The sequence below is a fragment of the Plasmodium vinckei genome (genome assembly GCF_900681995.1).
Source record: "Plasmodium vinckei vinckei genome assembly, chromosome: PVVCY_02".
Lineage (NCBI taxonomy): Eukaryota > Apicomplexa > Aconoidasida > Haemosporida > Plasmodiidae > Plasmodium > Plasmodium vinckei.
In genome coordinates this window covers 200,268-219,014 of record NC_051294.1, presented here as the reverse complement: position 1 = coordinate 219,014, position 18,747 = coordinate 200,268, and the positions used below count along the sequence as shown (strand labels likewise).

Below are 18,747 nucleotides of genomic sequence, written 5' to 3'. Positions count from 1 at the left end.
AAGTAAACACTTCAATATAAGCTTTTATCATAGATTAAAATAATTGTAACTCCAAATATTGTATAGTATTTTTTTAAAATGGTATGAAAAAATAAAAAACAAATATAATCAGCTCTAATGTTTATTTAACACATAATACGCATAAATACTACATGTACATACGTGATGTGTTTCTCTTGCTTCTTTTGAGGGATCAATTATTTTGTAAATCCACAGAATAATTTTTATATTATTTTTTTTAAGTTTTTTTATCTCAATTTGCGTACTTTATTATACTATATGTACATACCTAAATCAAAATATTTATAATGCTTTTCATGTGCATACTTATAATAATATATGTGTATATATTATATATAAATCCTAATTTTACTACGCATTTTTTGGCATGATGTAAAACAAAAAGAAAAGCATATTAAAAAAAAAAAAAAAGAAAAAAAAATAATAGAAATATAAAACAAGGGATAAAAAATATATATATTTTTATTTATTAAAACAGGAAAAAAAATGTATACATAAATAAGCGCATCATTTTACATACATAACAATATGGTAAAAATTTTTGTAAAATTTTAAGCTATTAAGTAATGAGCACTTATGCCGTGTATGCATATATATATATGTACACTTATAAAAATTAATCACCATACATTTTAATATTTTTTTGTATTTTTTTTTAGCGATTATTTTTTTATTTTTTATTTGTTACGAAATAGTGTTAAACATATAAATGAAAATGATTAATAAGTGAAAAAAATATCTGAAAATTGCTATTATTTCTGAATTTTCAATTATTTTTAAAATAATAATGTTATGTATGCATAAAAATATATTTTTTTTCTTATTTGCATTGTAGAAAATTGATACAAAATAAAATAATATCTCAATTAAGAAAAAAAATTAATTAGTCCATACCTAAATTATTTATAAATTAAATAAAAATTGTGTATAAGAAAAAGTGTAAATATCATATAGTGTTTATAATATGACAAAGCAAATTAACAACAATATATATATACTTTTTTAAATATGCTCATATATTTCCATTTGCATATTTTATAAATATCTTTGGCTAATTTATCTTTATAATATTTTATTTCTTTCATAAGAATAATAAAATTAATGACAATCATATTTGGAAACTAACACATTTTTTTTTCTTTTTTTTTAGTATCACTATATTTATGCGTGTAAAATATTTATATATCCATTTACTAAATACACACAATGACATAAAAATAAATTATACTAATAATTTTTTTATATAAATATTTATGAACAGTCATAAAAAAAGTCTTATTAGAAAAAAATATTATTGCTTTGTAATGTTAAAATAATAAATATTAGCCCAATTTATATGAACAAAAATATACGTAAAAATTGTGTCAAAATATTCATAAGATGATATGATAAATATATATCTTATTAATTTTGTTACCTTTTTTATATTATATTGGATATAATTATTTACTTTTTGTGTGTAGGAAAGGAGGAAAAAAATAAATTTTATAAAATACCCCTACATACAAAAATACTGTTTTGTATAATATATATCTAATATTATTCTATCTTTAAATAAATAAATTTATGTAAAGAAGGTGGATAAACTGAATTATACCTCATTGGTATATAATCATTTCTATACCTTATGATATTGAACAAAGTTCTATAAGCATTAGCATATTGATATGGTTGTCCGAAAGTATAGAGGAGAAATATATACGCCCACTTATAAGTTTAATTCATAAAAACATATAACACCAGCTTATATATCCTCATTTATAATTATAAAAAATATGATAAACAAAAGAAAAAATAAACCTTCTTTTTGATAACTTACGATTTCAACCTGTTCATTTTGGAATAATAAAACTAAAATTTATAAATTATCCCATTTAATTATTAACAGTTCATGCAAAAAAATATATAGTAATATTTTACGAATTCGGTTGAGGGCAATAATAAAAGAAATAATATATTATTTGGAAAATTTATATTTTTCATTTAATATTTTTCTAAAGTCGTGCAAAGTTCACTTGTTTTATTATTCTTATTTACCGTGCTATTATTTTCTACATATATATTGTTTGTAAATTTTTTTCTTTTTTTCTTTTATTATATTTTTTATATGCTATTTCCTAATATGCAACAATATCTGGGTAGTAAAAAAATAATGAATAATAAAAATAGCATCACGAGAATGCCAAACGTCATTACTTGTGGTAATATATAATTGGATATAATATTTATTTTATAGTAAATCAGGAATATATAGACATTTTTTTTTATAAAATAAAAGCATTTTTATACTTCCCCCCCTTTTTTTGACGTAATAAAATGTAATCGTTGTAATTAAAAAACGAGTGGAAAAAAACAACGAAAAAAAAAAATATAAAAAAACGGATTGTTTAAAAATTAATGAAACAGAGTCTCTATAAAATATATAACGGGCTATTTTTTGAAAAACATATTTTAATTTTACTTTAAATAAAATAATAATAATGCATAGTGAAAATTTATCTACTTTATTACTTGAAGGGATTAACTTAATATTTGAAAAATGGTATTATATTAAAAAACAAATTTAATATATGCAAATATTCTATGTATTTGGCAAAAACTTACATTTGCAATCTACAAGGGTTATTACTATACCTTCCTTTCATGCATATCTATAATTTATATTTATTTACATACGATTGAATAAATAAAAAAATATATAATTTTGTTTTCCATTGATATAGGACAGTGCTCCGGTTAGCTGTGACAAACAATTGGGGTGGAACATCCTCAGAGGAGAAGAAAAAAAAGTTAATTGAATATGTCCATAATTATGTTTTATCAAGTAAGCACGCAAAACACATTAACGTGGATGTATATATTGAATTAGCCGCTAAAATGCATTACCATTTCTTATTACTTAGATAATTGAAATGTATATATACATTTTTTTATTTTTTTCATATACTATTCTCAAGACACGACACCCAAAGATAAACTCTGTGACTACTTAAGAGACGAACTTAATACACTTTTTAATGTAGATCTTGATGATGATAGTGATGTAAGATGAACAAGCAAACGAATAAATAATAGAAATATAAGTAAAACTATGAAAAATATTAATTTATTAACAATTGTACACTTTATTTTTTTTTCCAATTTGTAGATCGAAGTTTCTGATTTAATATTAGATCTGTATAAAGATTTAAAAAACAATAATTTAGAAATGATTGAAAAAATTAGAAATATACAAGAATCCGATTTAAACTCTTGTAGAGAACATAATTTAATACAAGAAGCGGATATAGACGAAGAAGATGGTTCAGCTAGCGAATATTCAGATGAGAACGATTCCAATCAAGAATATTCGGACTCATATGAATCAGAAGACATTCAATAAATAAAACTCGTTGAAAATTATAAAAATTTCCTATACATATATCCATACAGAATATGTCAAATATATACACATATTTTTTTTCCTGTGATAAAAATTATACTTTTGTCTTTTAAACATATCGCTAGCAACAAGAATAATGAACATTTGTTATATCAAATTATTTTGTACCATTTTGAAATATTCAGTAAGGGAAAAAAAAAACATGTACAAATCATACATAACGGATAAAATAATCTGAATTGTTCATGTTTTTTTTCTAATTTATATGCTCCTTATTCAAATAGCTATATTTATCATATTTTTTTTAAAGGGAAATTCTAGCTATATGAAAAAATAGCTAATATATATTTTTTCAGAAATGATTTACTTCATCTTTTGCTTATGAAAAATATAAAAATAATCAAACAAATTGTGAATATTTCTAAGATTATAAGAATTTTTCGAGTATCAACACATAAGCATATTTAGCAATTGCTTTTTTTTTCTTTTCTTCCATTTTTTGTTTGAAATGTTTTTATTATTATGATAATTTGTTTTTTATAATTAAATAAACATGTGTATTTTTTTATTTCATATATAAACTATATAAAGATCTCTTTACCTTAAATTATATGTATTTTAAAAAATAAATATTTCAAAAAATAATAAGCATCAATTTTGCATTTGTGCATTGGCATAGATATATAATTTGTATATTTTTTATGGACGAATAACACACACATTTTTGCTTCACTATTATGTTGGAGCATGGCATATTTCAAACTTGCGTAAATATGATATATGTGTACTTTTGTTCCATATAATAATTTTCTAAGAATGAAGAAAATCCATATGATTTTTTCAATATGGTATTAATAATATACCGCCAATTGAGAACAAAAAAAAAATAAAAAGCAAAGCATATATTAGCTATGTATATTATATATGCAAACTGAAGGATTCTTAGGTATCCTTAAGCCAACAGATTTAGATGAGGATATTTATACATTATTTTTTAAGCTCTTTATGTTTTTGCTTTTTTATGAAAATATATATATATATATGTGTGTATGTGCGCGGGTTTTTTTATCCCTAATAATAATAAATATATTTTTATTCGTATGTTTCTTCTACTTATCGTAAATGAAATTTTATAAAATAAATTCACTTATTTGGATAATATGAAACCAGAGTCATTAAGTTTGGAACAGACTGAGCAAAGTGCCGAGCCATCCAGAGACCATTTTTATGGCCAAAAAAATAATAGTTGTGAATTTCAAGGATTTACAAAAGATATAGAAAATGAAGGAAAATTATGTGATGAGTTAGATGCTACAAGGGATGACAGTGAGATTGATGAAACAATCATCTGCAAAAGAAACACCGATTTAGAAATTAATGATGTAAAAATTAATAATATACATGCAAACAATAGACAAGAGAGCGATATAAAAAACGAAGGTGATGCCATGTATATTGCTGAACTGATTCATGTTGAGAAAGATAACAACAACTTAAGTAATGATAAAAAAGAAGAGGAAGATTCAGTTGAAAATAAACAAATTCATCCCGAAACAATCTGTGATAACAACTATAAAAAAATGAATGTGCATAATTTAAGAGACGAAATAGCTGATACAACCGAAGGCTCAAAAGAAAAGAAAGAAAAAATATTGGACGAAAAAAGAAATGATCAAAATATAAATCAAGAGAGTATCATAAATAAGACACAATGTAAAGTTTCCCATTCTGAGAATGATAGTAATAAAGATAGAGACAGAAATAACAATGGCTTTACAAAGTCAGGCAGCAATAATAGCAGTTGCATAAAAAGTGATATGGAAAAAAAATCGCGAACAAATGCACCAATGAATAAACAAAATAGTAATATAAATTATAAGATGACAAGGTGGGAAAAAGAAAATGAAAAATTTAAAGAGTTATATAAAAATGATAAGCATACTAATATAACTATTTATAAACGGATATATCAGTCATACATTTTTTTAAAAAAAGAATACAATGAATTAATAAATGAAAATAGAAAAAAATTAAGAACAAATAAAAAACTAAAATATGAATTAGATAATTTAAAAAATGATAATTATTATTCAAATTATTTTTTAAATAATGATTCAGAAAATATATTAGAAGATTTAGCTTCAGGAATAAGTAACATATTTAAATGGATGGACATCGAAAATAAAATAGGACAAAAAAATTATGACAATGCTGTTAGTGTTTTTAAAAAGGGTAGCAATAGCATTGGAAGTGACTCGAAAAATGTTATTAAAACGGGTTTAGAGAAAAAGCAGAATGTGATTAAGACAGATTTAGAGAAAAAGCAAGATGAAAATAGTGAACAAAAGAAGGAAGAGATGCCAAATAAATCCAATTTAAACGAAGAGTCAAATAAAAAATTACCAGATGAGGAATGTAATAAAATAGATGAAATTGAAAAGTGTGAAAATCAAATTACTTTGAATAATGAAATAATAAAAAAGGAAACGGAAGGAAATACTATTAATATTGATTCAGTTGAGATAAAGGATAAAAAAGATTTTTCTATGGATATTGAAGGTATAAAAAAAAATGGAATATTAAAACTTGAGCTAATTAAAAGTACTATCATTAACAATTTAGTTCCAAACTATATTTATAACGATCTAAATAATGAACATTCTACAAATTTAATTTCAAAAAAAAACAAAGTAGAACCTACACAAGATGACAAAATAACCAGTATCGATAATGCTCATATAGATAATATCACTTATTCAAATAAGGAAGAAGAAGATAATATAAACATAATTAATGGTGAGCATTTAAATTTACTAAATCCTGAGTACCTTGTTGGAAACTTGTCAAATATTATTAACAATTTTAGAAACAGTAAAAATGTAAAAGACGCAAATAACATCGATGAAAAAAACGACTCTAAAGGTGAACAAATGAATGAAATAGATAAATCTGAAAATAATAGACCTATCGAATATTGTAACTCTAATGAAAAAAAAGTTGGTCCCAAACCATTTATAATTAAAGAAGGACAAAATAAAAATAGTTGCAAATTGTCTAACATTGTAAATGATAATAAAATTCAAAAGAATTCATTTTTATGGGAAAAAGAAAATATATTAAAAAAAAAAAATATAAAATATGCTAAGCATGCTCCTATAAAAATCGAAAAAGGTGAACAATATTTTTTAAAAAACAAAAATAAAGTTGAAAAATTTGCAATAACTAATAATATAAATAATGAAAATATAATAGATTATCTTAAAACGAAATTATATATAAAAAATAAAAATGAAAAGATTGAAAAGGTCGGGACTAGATATTGTGAAAATATTCATGGAGGTGGCAACAAAATTATAGAACATATTACTTTTAAAGATAATAATACTTCATATAGATATGCAAACAAAGCTTGTCTTAAAAATTATAATAAAAAAAATCACACACATAGTAACACATTAAATGAGCTGAGTTATTGTAAAGAAGGAACATATTTTGTTAGCAAAATAATTGTGAATAATAAAAATCGTAACAATAAAGATATTGAAAAAGAGTCTATTTTTCACATATCAAACTATAAGGAAAATAAATATACCCCCATAAATTTAAGTGTTTTTTTTCCCGTTGATGATAAAAAAAAAAGCAATTTAGATTCAGAACTTAGTATAAATCATTTAAAAAAAAATATGCGTTTTATTTTGAAAAAAGCAAATAAAAAAAAAAAAAAAAATCCACAAACTAATACCATTTCGACAGACCAAGTGAATAACAACATGACTAATTCAGGTTTAGAAACAAATGGGGCACCTGGGATGATACTTAAAAATTTGAATGTACCACAAAAAGAAATAAAAAAGAAAAAGAAATTATACGACTTTAAAAATAGTAAAGGAAATGTAGATGAATGGAAATATTTCACAGGAAAACTAAAACGAAGGTTTAATTTGAATATGCTAAATAAAAAAATATTAAAAAATAAAAGTAGAAATAGAAAAATAAGTATTTACAAAATGGAGGAAAGTATAAACTACACCATAAGTTCACAAATATTTAACAATTTTTATAAACACATCAAACACTATCCAAAATGTATATATCAACTTGTCAAGAAGCAAAAGACAACCACTACTAATAACAATTGTGATAGCACACAAAAACAAATAACATATTTATGCTTATTTAAAAGGTGTACAAAAGAATCGTGGCATTATTACAAACTTTACAATACGTATTTTGTAAAAGAAATGAAAAAAAAAACAAAAAATGAAATAAGGAAAGTCGAAAATAATGAGAAAACCGAACAAATCGAAGTTAATACAAACAATAAAAATGAATTGTCTAATATAGATAAAGAATTGAACAAAATTGAAGGTAAAGAAAATGAAAAAACAAATTTAGAAAAACAAAGTGATGAAGAAGAAAAGGGAACATTGGGTAGTCCCGATGAGTCTACTGTTTTAGACATCAATGATGATATGTTGGAAGAATATATTTTCAAAGAAGCAGAAGCAGAAGCCGAACCAGTATCATCGACGGTATCACCAAGTGTATCCCCCGAATTTACAGAGGCTCTAAAAAAGCATGTATTATCACTTAACATACTAGATAGACAAATAAACAAAATCGAATATAAAAGTGATAATGAAGATATAATAATAATAGGAGTTAAGATATATTTAGGTGATAAATATACATTATTATTTGTTTACGCATTAAACAGTATTGAATATAGTGTAAAGAAATGGATTGAAAATAATATAGATCAAATAAAATTATATATAAAAAAATATAATTCAAAAATTTTGAAATTTTTTAAAACATACTCTATAAATATGTTTACTTTTTTTTGTAATTTTTTAAGTATTATAGAAAATTATATCCAAGAATTCCCTTTTTATTTTTCCATTTCATTTGATGATTTGATAATGGAAAGTTTAATTTGTATCTAATTTTTTTTAAAACATTGTAAAATGTTTTCATTTTGCATTCTATTTATCCTTTGTTTCTACCATTGTGCCAATGTGTTTTTTATTTTTGCCAACTTGCTACAATGTATGTATATCCTTTATATCAATTAAAACAAGATTTACTAATATTTATAATGATTAAAATTGTTTAGGATAAAAAAGTATGTGTGCATATTTTTTTTTCTTGCTATGCATGCAAGTGCGAGGGTCTATCACTTTCGAAGTTAGTAATTCTTTCTAACGTCATCCTTAACTCGTGCATGTAAACATATTGATAAATTATATTCAAATTATTTGGTAGCATTATATGAAAATTTCATAAGCCCCTCTTACTTTGTTCATTATAACAATTAAGAAAACAAATTTAGTAACATCTTTTTCGCACATAATGAGAGAGATCTTAAACTTATGTCTACATATTAAACACATAAACATATTTGAATGTTTACTTCATTCTTTAATCTTAGAACGGATTTGTTTATTCTTTTTTTTGTGTAATATATTAATTGAAAAGTATAGACTTCATATTATATTCTGTTTTATCTGCTTATTTTTGAGAGAAGGTTAGGTTGAAAATACAATATGAAATACTTTATATTATTTAATGTTTTCCTTTACTTTTATAAAATAAACAAGTATTATATTGAAGATCATAATTTTTATAATGTGTCCTACAAAAAAGGAGATGATCTTTTCAAATTAAATTTAAAAGATTTACCATGTAGTATAGAAATAAAAAATAGAAAACAAAGAATATTATATGATCTGTCAAGGAAAAGACGAAGGAATCGAAAAAGAAGAGGAAAACGTAAGGGATTTGGAAGATTATGGAGACGTAAAAATAAAAAAAAAAATAAAAAAAAAAATAAAAGAGAAGCACGTAGGAGAAAAAGACAACGTAAACGAGCTGAACGAAAAAGAAAAAAAAAACAAAAGAAACAATTGAAAAAAGAAAAAAAAAGAAAACAAAAACAAGAAAGGGAAAAAAAACACCTTGAAGGACAATCTAATGAGCTAATTAAACAAGACGATGAAATAAAAAAAACGGAACCAATAGTAACTAACCAAAATGGAAATCAAACTTTAAATAATAATTCTCTTAATTCAAACTTAGCAAATAATCAAGGAATAGAAAATGAAGACGAAGAAGAAGATCATGTAAATAAATATAACGACAACCTTAATCGCCATGGAGAAAATCAAAAATATAATTATCCTACTCAAAGTAACGAGCAAACAAATGCTCCTAAATCGATAAATAGTCCATACTATAAAGAAATTGATAGTAACATTAAGATAGTAAATGTTGCAAAGTTAGAGCATGAACCGAAGCGTGAAATTATTGACAAAATTAAAAAGGCCCTGGAAGTGCTTCAGTAATGTGAAGGAAAAAGAGGCATATATCTATGCAGTTTCCTTAGTATATATATACATACATACAGTATATTTAAATGATGTGACACATTTTGTAAATATTATAAATAGTTATGGCCCTAACAAATAGCAGTGTTGTAAAATAATTTTTTTTTTTTCACAATTATTAATATGTTTGTATAATGAATATTGCCACCCATTTTTCCTGCCCCATTTTGTTTTGGAACTTTTCCAAAGATTTATTCTTTCACATATAATGAAATATAAAAAATTATATTGAAACAAATTTTGATAATTAATAAATATTTTTGTTTTTTTTTAACTTTTTATTTCACTATATTTATTATAAAAAATTAATTATTTTTTTTTGTAAAATATAAATACATTTTGAAGTATAATAGGAGAAAGAAAAAAAATCAACATACATAATTATGTAGAAAATTGTATGCGTATATATTTTTATATATATATAATTTTTTTTTTTTTTTTCCCTTATAAATTCCAAAACATATTACTATACATTTTTATATATACATTTGTATTTTTTATTTACTTAATTATTATATATATATATGATGTAGATTTATTTTTATTATTCAAAAAGTTTAATCGTAAATATGTAAGTAATATATTGCTATCGTCTTCCAACAAATCATTTTTTTCTAACTTATTAAACTGACACGCTAGCTTCTTAAATTGTATTATTACAATTAAAGAGTAAAAAGTAGAAAATAAAAAAATTAAAAGTTATAAAAACAAAAGAAGGTATAGTATTATTTTGTAAAAAATTAATCCACACTCTTATTTAATAGTTTGACTTATTTCCCATTTTCAAGCATAATTTATATATGCATATATTGACCATATATTCTTTACTTAGTGTATTGTAAAAAAACAGGTTTATTCAAAATAAAGTATTTTTATTGGCATAGCTAAAAAGGGAAACTAAAAGAAACAAAATTGATGGCCCCACTAATGAGGATATAAAAGGCTATTATGCTGTCATTGAAACGATTGAGAAAAAAAAAAAAAAAAAAATCACCATCAAAATCACTAGAAAATCACAAGCAAACTTAACTGGGCAGTGGCAAGCACATGGATGAAAAAAGGAAGCACCATAAAAAAAAGAAAGTCGGGAAAAAAGCAAAAAATAAAAAAATCAATAAAAATGTGAATAAAAAATATCATAAGGCTTTTACTTTTAGTGGGGGAATAAATAGTGCCCATAGAAGAAAACAACATTTATATGAGCTTGAAGAGAAAAAGTTACGTATTGATAAAACAATAAAAGAAGGATATAAAAATAGTCCTCTTATTATAGCAATTCATGGGCCTAAGGGTGTAGGAAAAAGCACATTAATGAAAAGCATTATTAAACATTATGTTGGTATTAATATTAATGAAATTGATAGACCTATATCTATTTTTACAAAAAATTTAAAAAGATATACATTTATAGAAATTAATGATGATATATTACATATGATTGATGTTGCAAAAATTGCAGATATTTGTTTATTAGTTATTGATGGAAGTTTTGGATTTGAATTAGAAACATTAGAATTTACAAGCATCTTAAATACTCATGGGATGCCTAAAGTTATTGGGGTTGTTACTCATATGGATAAATTTAAAGATAATAAAAGTATAAGAAAAAGAAAAAAAAAAATTAATAAACGGTTTTCAGAAGAGATGGTTGAAGGATCAAAAATATTTTTTCTTAGTGGTATACAAAATAATAGATATAATAAAACCGAAATTCGAAACTTATGTAAATTCTTATCAGTTATGAAAAGGCCATTAATATCTTGGAGAGATCAACATGGTTATATCCTTGGCTTAAAATTAGATATTGAAGATGATGAATCTTATAAAAATCAAAATGATTTTTTAAAAAAACAAGATGCTTTGATGGATGACAATGATTTGAGGTTAGAAAAATTTCTCGATAAATGTGAAGATGAAGTACCTGTATATGTAGAGGGATATGTATATGGCTCAAAAATGTATAAAAATCAAATTGTTCATATACCAAACATTGGTGATGTAAAAATAGAAAATATAAAAATTTTACAAGATCCATTTAAAATAAACCAAGAAAAAAAAACTCCAAGTATTTATGCCCCAATGTCTGATGTTGGAAATTTATCTTTTGACTTTGACAATATGTACATCCATATTCCCAATAATAAAGTGAACTTCACAAAGCCAGAGCTACTTATGGAAAAAACAGATCAGGCCGAGGCCAGTGACACCACGGGAGAAGATAACGATGATGATGCCAAACAAAGCGGTGGCACGGACGACGACGACGATGAGGATGAGGATGAAAGTGATGATGAAAGCGATAGTGATATTGGCAAGCATGATTCGGAAAGGAAAGGAGGTGAAAATTCAAAGTACATGACAGATAGCATAAAAATGATAAGGGAATTGCAAGATTGTAAATACGTTTTTTCTAAAAATCCTGATGAAGATGATATAAAATTATTTGATGTAAAAGAAAATGATATGGAAAGAGGGTTAGGACAAAGACGTAAAGCACCATCAAATGTATATATTAGTGAAAAACAAAAAAAAAAAAAAATGGCTGAAAATTATGTTAATGAAAAGTCTAGAGAATATAATAAACTTCAATCAATTTTATTTGAAAAAAAAAATAAAGAAGATGACTATAATTATATGTCAAATATAAATATATCAGATAATGAAGATAATGATGAAAATGATAAAAGTTATAGTGAGTTTTATAATAAATACGCTTTACAAAGAGATAAAGAAATCGAAAATTTACAATATGACTATTCAGAAAATGAACAAATGGATTTAACAAATTTAAATAATGACATGAATCCATATTCTAACATTGCTAACCTTCTTGCTTTTGAAAATAAAATAAATATAGATGTATTTTTATATAATCATAATTATATAAATAGAATAAATAATTGTTTATATTTTAAAGGAGATTTAATAAATATTATAAATATGGAAAAAAGAAAAATAACTAATACCGACATACCGAACCAAGATATAAATATGCATATAATAAAAAATACACTTTGTACTGATACATTAAATATCGAAGAAAATAAACAAAACAATTATAGTTACATCCATTCAAGTAACTATTTTATTAATCATATTGATTCATTTAATATGACAAATGATGATATTTTTATATTTAATAATCTTAGCATATTTATAGGAGATATTGTACAAGAAGAATTGGTAGATAATTTTTTTTCGAAATACGAGGAGTTATATAGCTCGTGCTTCGTGAAAAGTGAGGAGGAAGATGAAGAGGAAGAAAATGAGATGGAAGGTGAAGAGGAAGAAAATGATGAAAAAAGTAGCAAAATGGATAATACTCCAAAATCTGGGAATACTACGCGACCCATTGATGAAAACCTCAAACTGCTTAAAGAAAAAAAGGAAAAAGAAAAAGAGAAATTTTTAGAGACAGAAGAAGTTGGAGTTTTAAGTAATATGTATGGATCATCAGTAAATATAGGTGAATATGTAAAAATAGAAATGATTATAAAAAGAAGTAAATTAGGTGTTTTAAAAAATAATTTAATAATATGTGGAGGATTACAAAGTTATGAAGAAAAAGATTCAGTAATACATTGTAGAGTTAAAAAACATAGATGGTTTCCAAAAGTTATGAGATCTAATGATCCTTTAATATTTTCAGTTGGATGGAGAAGATATCAAAGTATACCTATATATTCAATAAATGAAAGAAATAATGTAAGGACTCGATTTTTAAAATACACAACAGAACATATGCATTGTAATTGTACATTTTATGGACCATTATCGGGTGTTAATAGTGGTATATTAGCTATTTATAATTATAAAAAGATTCCATTTTATCGTATATGTATAAATGGAATAATATTAGAAACAAATAATAATATAAATATTATGAAAAAATTAAAATTAATTGGTGAACCATATAAAATATTTAAAAATACAGCTTTTATAAAAAATATGTTTAATTCCGATTTAGAAGTTTGTAAATTTATTAATTGTCCTGTTATTACACCTAGTGGAATCAAAGGCCTTATCAAAAATAAACTAAATGATAAGGGTGATTTTAGATGTACATTTTCAGATCAAATAAAAAAAAGTGATATAGTTATATTAAAGTTATATGTAAATGTTTCTATTAAAAAATATTATAATTATGATATAGAAAATAGATTAAAATCAATAAATGAATTAAGATATATATATAATATATATGTTAATCATTCAAATGGATATCGAAAAATGCCTTTTAGACATTTTTATCATAACAAAATTTATGTAAAACCACAACTCTTAAAACAATTGCCTTTCAAATCGAAACCCAAATTGTTCAAAAAGATTAATCATGAAAATGACGTTAAAAATGACACCAAGAAAAATGATACAATTAATTTTAAAGCTTTAGAAAATCCTAAATTAGCTGCCAAATGGTATCAAATGCTACATTCAATTAAAAAAAATATTATTTTAAAACGAAAAGAAAAGGCAAAATTATCATATCATAAAAAATTAAAAGCAAAAATAAAAATACAAGAAGAAAAAGACAAAGTTGTCAAACAAAGGAAAAAAGCTTCCTACTTAAAAAATCGGAAAGCCAAATAAGTTCTCATAAAATATATCCTTATTTTATTTCAAATAATATTTTGAAAAAGTTCAAACTTTTTCTTCTATACCATTCTTGTTTATGTTTACACTTTGGTTAATCATTTGATTTGGCACTTTTTATTCATATTTACTTATTTGTTTTATTTTTCCATTTTTTACATTTTTAATTAAAGTACAAAATAAAATCTGTGGCTATGCCCCATAAAATATTCTAAACAGTTTCTATTTTGCGATCGATGAAAAGTTTTCAACCATTTTGCAAATAGTAACAATTATTTTTAAAACTTAAATTTTATGAAAAAAAAAAGATTGTCTTTATTTTTAATATAACAAATAAATGTATAGACATTTGATAAATGTCGCTAACCCAATTTTATCAATCCCCTAAAATGACTTCATTTTAAGGGTATATTTTTGTTAGTCCATATAAAGAAAGTTGAAAAATTATGTTAATACAATTTAAGAAGATAATAAAGGTATATTGTCACATGTTTGTCAATACAATTTCTAGATAAACCAACAAACATGTCTTTGCTATTTCCATTTGCCTAAGTTTATACTTTTGTAGTAGCAAAGAAACAATATATATAATTTCTGTATGGTTTATGCTAATATGTAAAGATATAAATGACTATTACCTTAAATTATATGAGAATAAAATAATATGCAATTCTTTTAAAAGTTAAAGAATATATATTAACACAACGGATAGATCAAGTACCTAAATTTATGCGAAAGTGTTTCCTCATTTTTTACGCCAAAAATGATGAGATAAAAATATTAGTAAAAATATTCCAAAAAATTATTAACGCTATTTAAATAGTACATACTTATGTACATTTTCTATTTCATAATTATTTTTGACGTAAAAAATGAGGAATTGCTTCATAAAGATATTTATTTTAAAGTTTATTTATTTACATTAAAATTCATTTAATTTATAATAACTTATTTGCAAATTATTACATTTTTAAGTCACCCTGTTGTACCCCAAATGTGCGCATAATTATATATATAATATATATACATAATATTATGTATGGTTCATACAGTGATGAAAATAAAATAGTAATAATACTGTAAAGAGTATTTAAAAAAAAATACAAAAATTTTGAAATCATTTTTTTTTGTTTGAGAAATAAAATTATTTACACACATTAATATATAATACATTCAAGATAATGTAAACATTTAAAAAAAGGAAAAAAATAAACATATATATATATTATATATATATATAATACTAGAATAGCCCATACTTTAATTGCCTTACTTTATCTGTATTTGTATGTTCCTCGCATTTACACATATATTATATATATGTAGCAGTACTATTTGAACGTTAATTTTTTTCCATCTTTTTGTAAATTTTTTTTTATATTATTATAAAAATAAAAAAAAAATGGATCATTACTTATCGAACATAAATAATGATGGTAAATATGACGCTAACCAAAATTCGAATGCCAATAAAGTTTTCAATTTCAAGCTGGTTCTACTAGGTTATTAAAGAAGAAAATAAAAACTATTATAAATTTAGAATTACATCAAACATATATTCTTACACAATATGAATACACACATACTGTATATGTATATATATATATATATATATATATATATATATATCCTATATATACATTGTGTGTATTTTGTTTTACAATCTCATAAACATCCATAAACTATTTTAGTATATGATAATAATTCTTCTCTTTCTTATATAATTAACATAATAACATTATATTCATCCATCTTTTTTTAACTATCATTTTTTTATAGGAGATACATCAGTAGGGAAATCATGTATAGTTGTCCGATTTGCTAAAAATGAATTTTATGAATACCAGGAATCGACTATTGGTGGTGAGTACCATTTTAGATATACTCCGACTTACATATAAAAAAAATATTTTGGGAAATGGCAATTATCAGATTTCGCTATATTTCCAAAACTAAATACTACCATCCATACACAATCATACATATTAATACTATTTATTTCTACTTTTAATTAATTTATTATTTTTTTTTTTACAATTTAAAAGCTGCATTTATGACTCAACTAATTGATATTGGAGAATGTACAATAAAATTTGAAATATGGGATACAGCCGGGTTAAATTATATACTTATAATAATACGAAAAAACAAGAAAAAACAAGAAAAAAATAATAGCATATAGAACAATTTAAATATATAATGAGAGTGCCATCATATTTTATCTGTCTTATATTATTTATTACATCCATGTATTATTATTCCCTTTTCACAGACAAGAAAGATATCGAAGTTTAGCACCTATGTATTATAGGTAAAAAAATAATATTTTAGGAATGCCAAAATTTTCAATACATTTCAATTTACACAATATTTTCGCTCACATATATTAATATTATTACATATTCGTATTTCTATATTTTGTACAATGCTTTAACATTTATGCCTATATACACAATTTACTTTTATTTTGTAATTTATAGGGGTGCAGCAGCAGCAGTTATTGTATATGACATTACAAATAAAAAATCATTTGAAGGTGCAAAGGGCTGGATCCATGAACTAAAATCAGTTCATTCAAACGACATTGTGATAGGTTATGCATACATATGTAGATGACCATGTATATACCTCCTTTTTGCTTATACAATATTTGGAAATAAACACGTTTTTAATTTAATTTGTGTTTTCTATTTTCAGCACTAGCAGGAAATAAATGCGATTTAGAAAAAAACAGGGTCATTGACAAAGAAGTAAAAAATAATAAGAAAAATAAGAAAAATAAGAAAAATAAGAAAATAATAATACGAAATAATACGAAGAAATACGATGAAATATGATGAATAAAAAAAATATATTAACTGTTCATGTAAAAATTGTCTTGTTCATAAAAAATATGGTTATAAATCGATTTTATTTTTTTTTTACAGCTAGCTGAGTCCTTTGCTAATAGCAACAATATTTTGTTCATTGAAACATCAGCAAAAACAGGAACCAACGTTAACGATTTATTTTTGAAAATAGGTTTGTACAAAAAACATCTAAAATGAAGTTCTCTAAATATGCATACATAAAATTATTTTGAAAAATATTTATCATGTTTCACTTTTTTTTTATATAGCTAAAAAGCTACCTCGCAACAAAAAAGACAAAGATACGTTTGGTGGAATTCAGGTATAAAAAGTCGCATAAAATATAGAGACAGCTTTTTCCATTTATTTATTTACTTACACGATTTATATGGTTTTTCTCTTATTTATATTTACTTTTTACAGATTAACAGTACTGAAGAAACCTCTAAAAAATGCTGTTAACAATTTAAGTGACGAAAGCCCTTTGAGAAAATTTCAAGGACCAATAAAGCCGAGCATACCATACATATGTATAACTTATTTTAAGTTACAATTTTTCCGTTGAAAAAATAATAACAGGATATGATGAATATATTATAATTACTTATTTTTAAAAGGTGTTATATATGATTATATCCCTAATTATATACCTAACTATAATTAGGGTTAAAGAAAAAATGCCTATACTTTTTCATATAAAGGTATGGATAACACAAAATCAGATAATTTAAAAAAGCTTTTTAAAAAGTTAATAATTAATTTATTCTTATTTCACCATTTTATTTCCATATATTTATTTGTTATATGCACCTAATTTTTCTTTATGCTTTTACATGATTATGGTCATACCATTTATATTTTACCTATCCCAATACCCTTCTATTATTTCAACCTATTTTTATACCCAACGCCTTTTTTTTTTGTTTCATTATGAGGGTTTTTTATTGATACAGCCAAATTGCATTTTGTATCATTTATCCTTCCACATGTTAATCTTGTTTTTTTTTTTATTTCATTTTGTAATTTTCTTATTTTTCACAACTTTTTTATTTTCTTTAAATGAGGAATGAACTACCCCATACATACGCTCTTATTTTTTTTAATATTATTATTGTACTAGTACATATATATATACTACTTTTATATTTTATTCATTCCTTTTTGTTGAATTATATAGTGATTATTTCGACAAATAATTATAAAACAAAAATTAACTATAAAAAAATATATATAGCTATACTTTCATATAATATAGTTACCAATGTATGCACTATAAAATTTATAAATACATAGAGAGAGAGGAATAATTAAAAAGAATGGAACAAATTTTTATGTGAAATTAAAAGTGGAATATATTGCTGAATATATGGAAAGAAGAATAAGAAAAAATGAAGTTTTATGTATAACTATGTAGTAACGATGTATGCATAATGTTTGTACTAGCTATTGGCTTTAAAAACTGCTATTATATTACCCTATACAAATGGAATATATAAAACATTTTTTTTCACCTACT

At 23.3% G+C, this 18,747-nt stretch overlaps 5 protein-coding genes across 5 annotated transcripts; all 5 read left to right on the top strand.

The window, feature by feature from the left end:
* Window positions 1-2,501: 2,501 nt before the first annotated feature.
* On the top strand, window positions 2,502-3,403 carry PVVCY_0200670 (pre-rRNA-processing protein TSR2, putative; the record flags this gene model as incomplete). Its single annotated transcript, XM_037634432.1, has 4 exons — window positions 2,502-2,563; window positions 2,745-2,845; window positions 2,979-3,064; window positions 3,170-3,403. 4 exons carry the CDS (start codon window positions 2,502-2,504, stop codon window positions 3,401-3,403), a joined length of 483 nt encoding a protein of 160 aa, XP_037490061.1.
* A 1,160-nt stretch (window positions 3,404-4,563) lies between these two features.
* Window positions 4,564-8,349, top strand: PVVCY_0200660 (conserved Plasmodium protein, unknown function; the record flags this gene model as incomplete). Its single annotated transcript, XM_008628149.1, has 1 exon — window positions 4,564-8,349. The coding sequence occupies one exon, from the start codon at window positions 4,564-4,566 to the stop codon at window positions 8,347-8,349; it is 3,786 nt and encodes a 1,261-aa protein (XP_008626371.1).
* A 600-nt stretch (window positions 8,350-8,949) lies between these two features.
* PVVCY_0200650 (conserved Plasmodium protein, unknown function) lies at window positions 8,950-9,747 on the top strand (the record flags this gene model as incomplete). The annotated part of the gene is made up of 1 exon (XM_008628150.1): window positions 8,950-9,747. The coding sequence occupies one exon, from the start codon at window positions 8,950-8,952 to the stop codon at window positions 9,745-9,747; it is 798 nt and encodes a 265-aa protein (XP_008626372.1).
* Window positions 9,748-10,836: 1,089 nt separating this feature from the next.
* On the top strand, window positions 10,837-14,379 carry PVVCY_0200640 (asparagine and aspartate rich protein 2, putative; the record flags this gene model as incomplete). Its single annotated transcript, XM_008628151.1, has 1 exon — window positions 10,837-14,379. The coding sequence occupies one exon, from the start codon at window positions 10,837-10,839 to the stop codon at window positions 14,377-14,379; it is 3,543 nt and encodes a 1,180-aa protein (XP_008626373.1).
* Window positions 14,380-15,784: 1,405 nt separating this feature from the next.
* PVVCY_0200630 (ras-related protein Rab-5C, putative) lies at window positions 15,785-17,693 on the top strand (the record flags this gene model as incomplete). The annotated part of the gene is made up of 9 exons (XM_008628152.1): window positions 15,785-15,884; window positions 16,162-16,245; window positions 16,428-16,497; window positions 16,655-16,693; window positions 16,863-16,975; window positions 17,080-17,132; window positions 17,310-17,403; window positions 17,501-17,553; window positions 17,655-17,693. The coding sequence occupies 9 exons, from the start codon at window positions 15,785-15,787 to the stop codon at window positions 17,691-17,693; spliced, it is 645 nt and encodes a 214-aa protein (XP_008626374.1).
* Window positions 17,694-18,747: the final 1,054 nt, after the last annotated feature.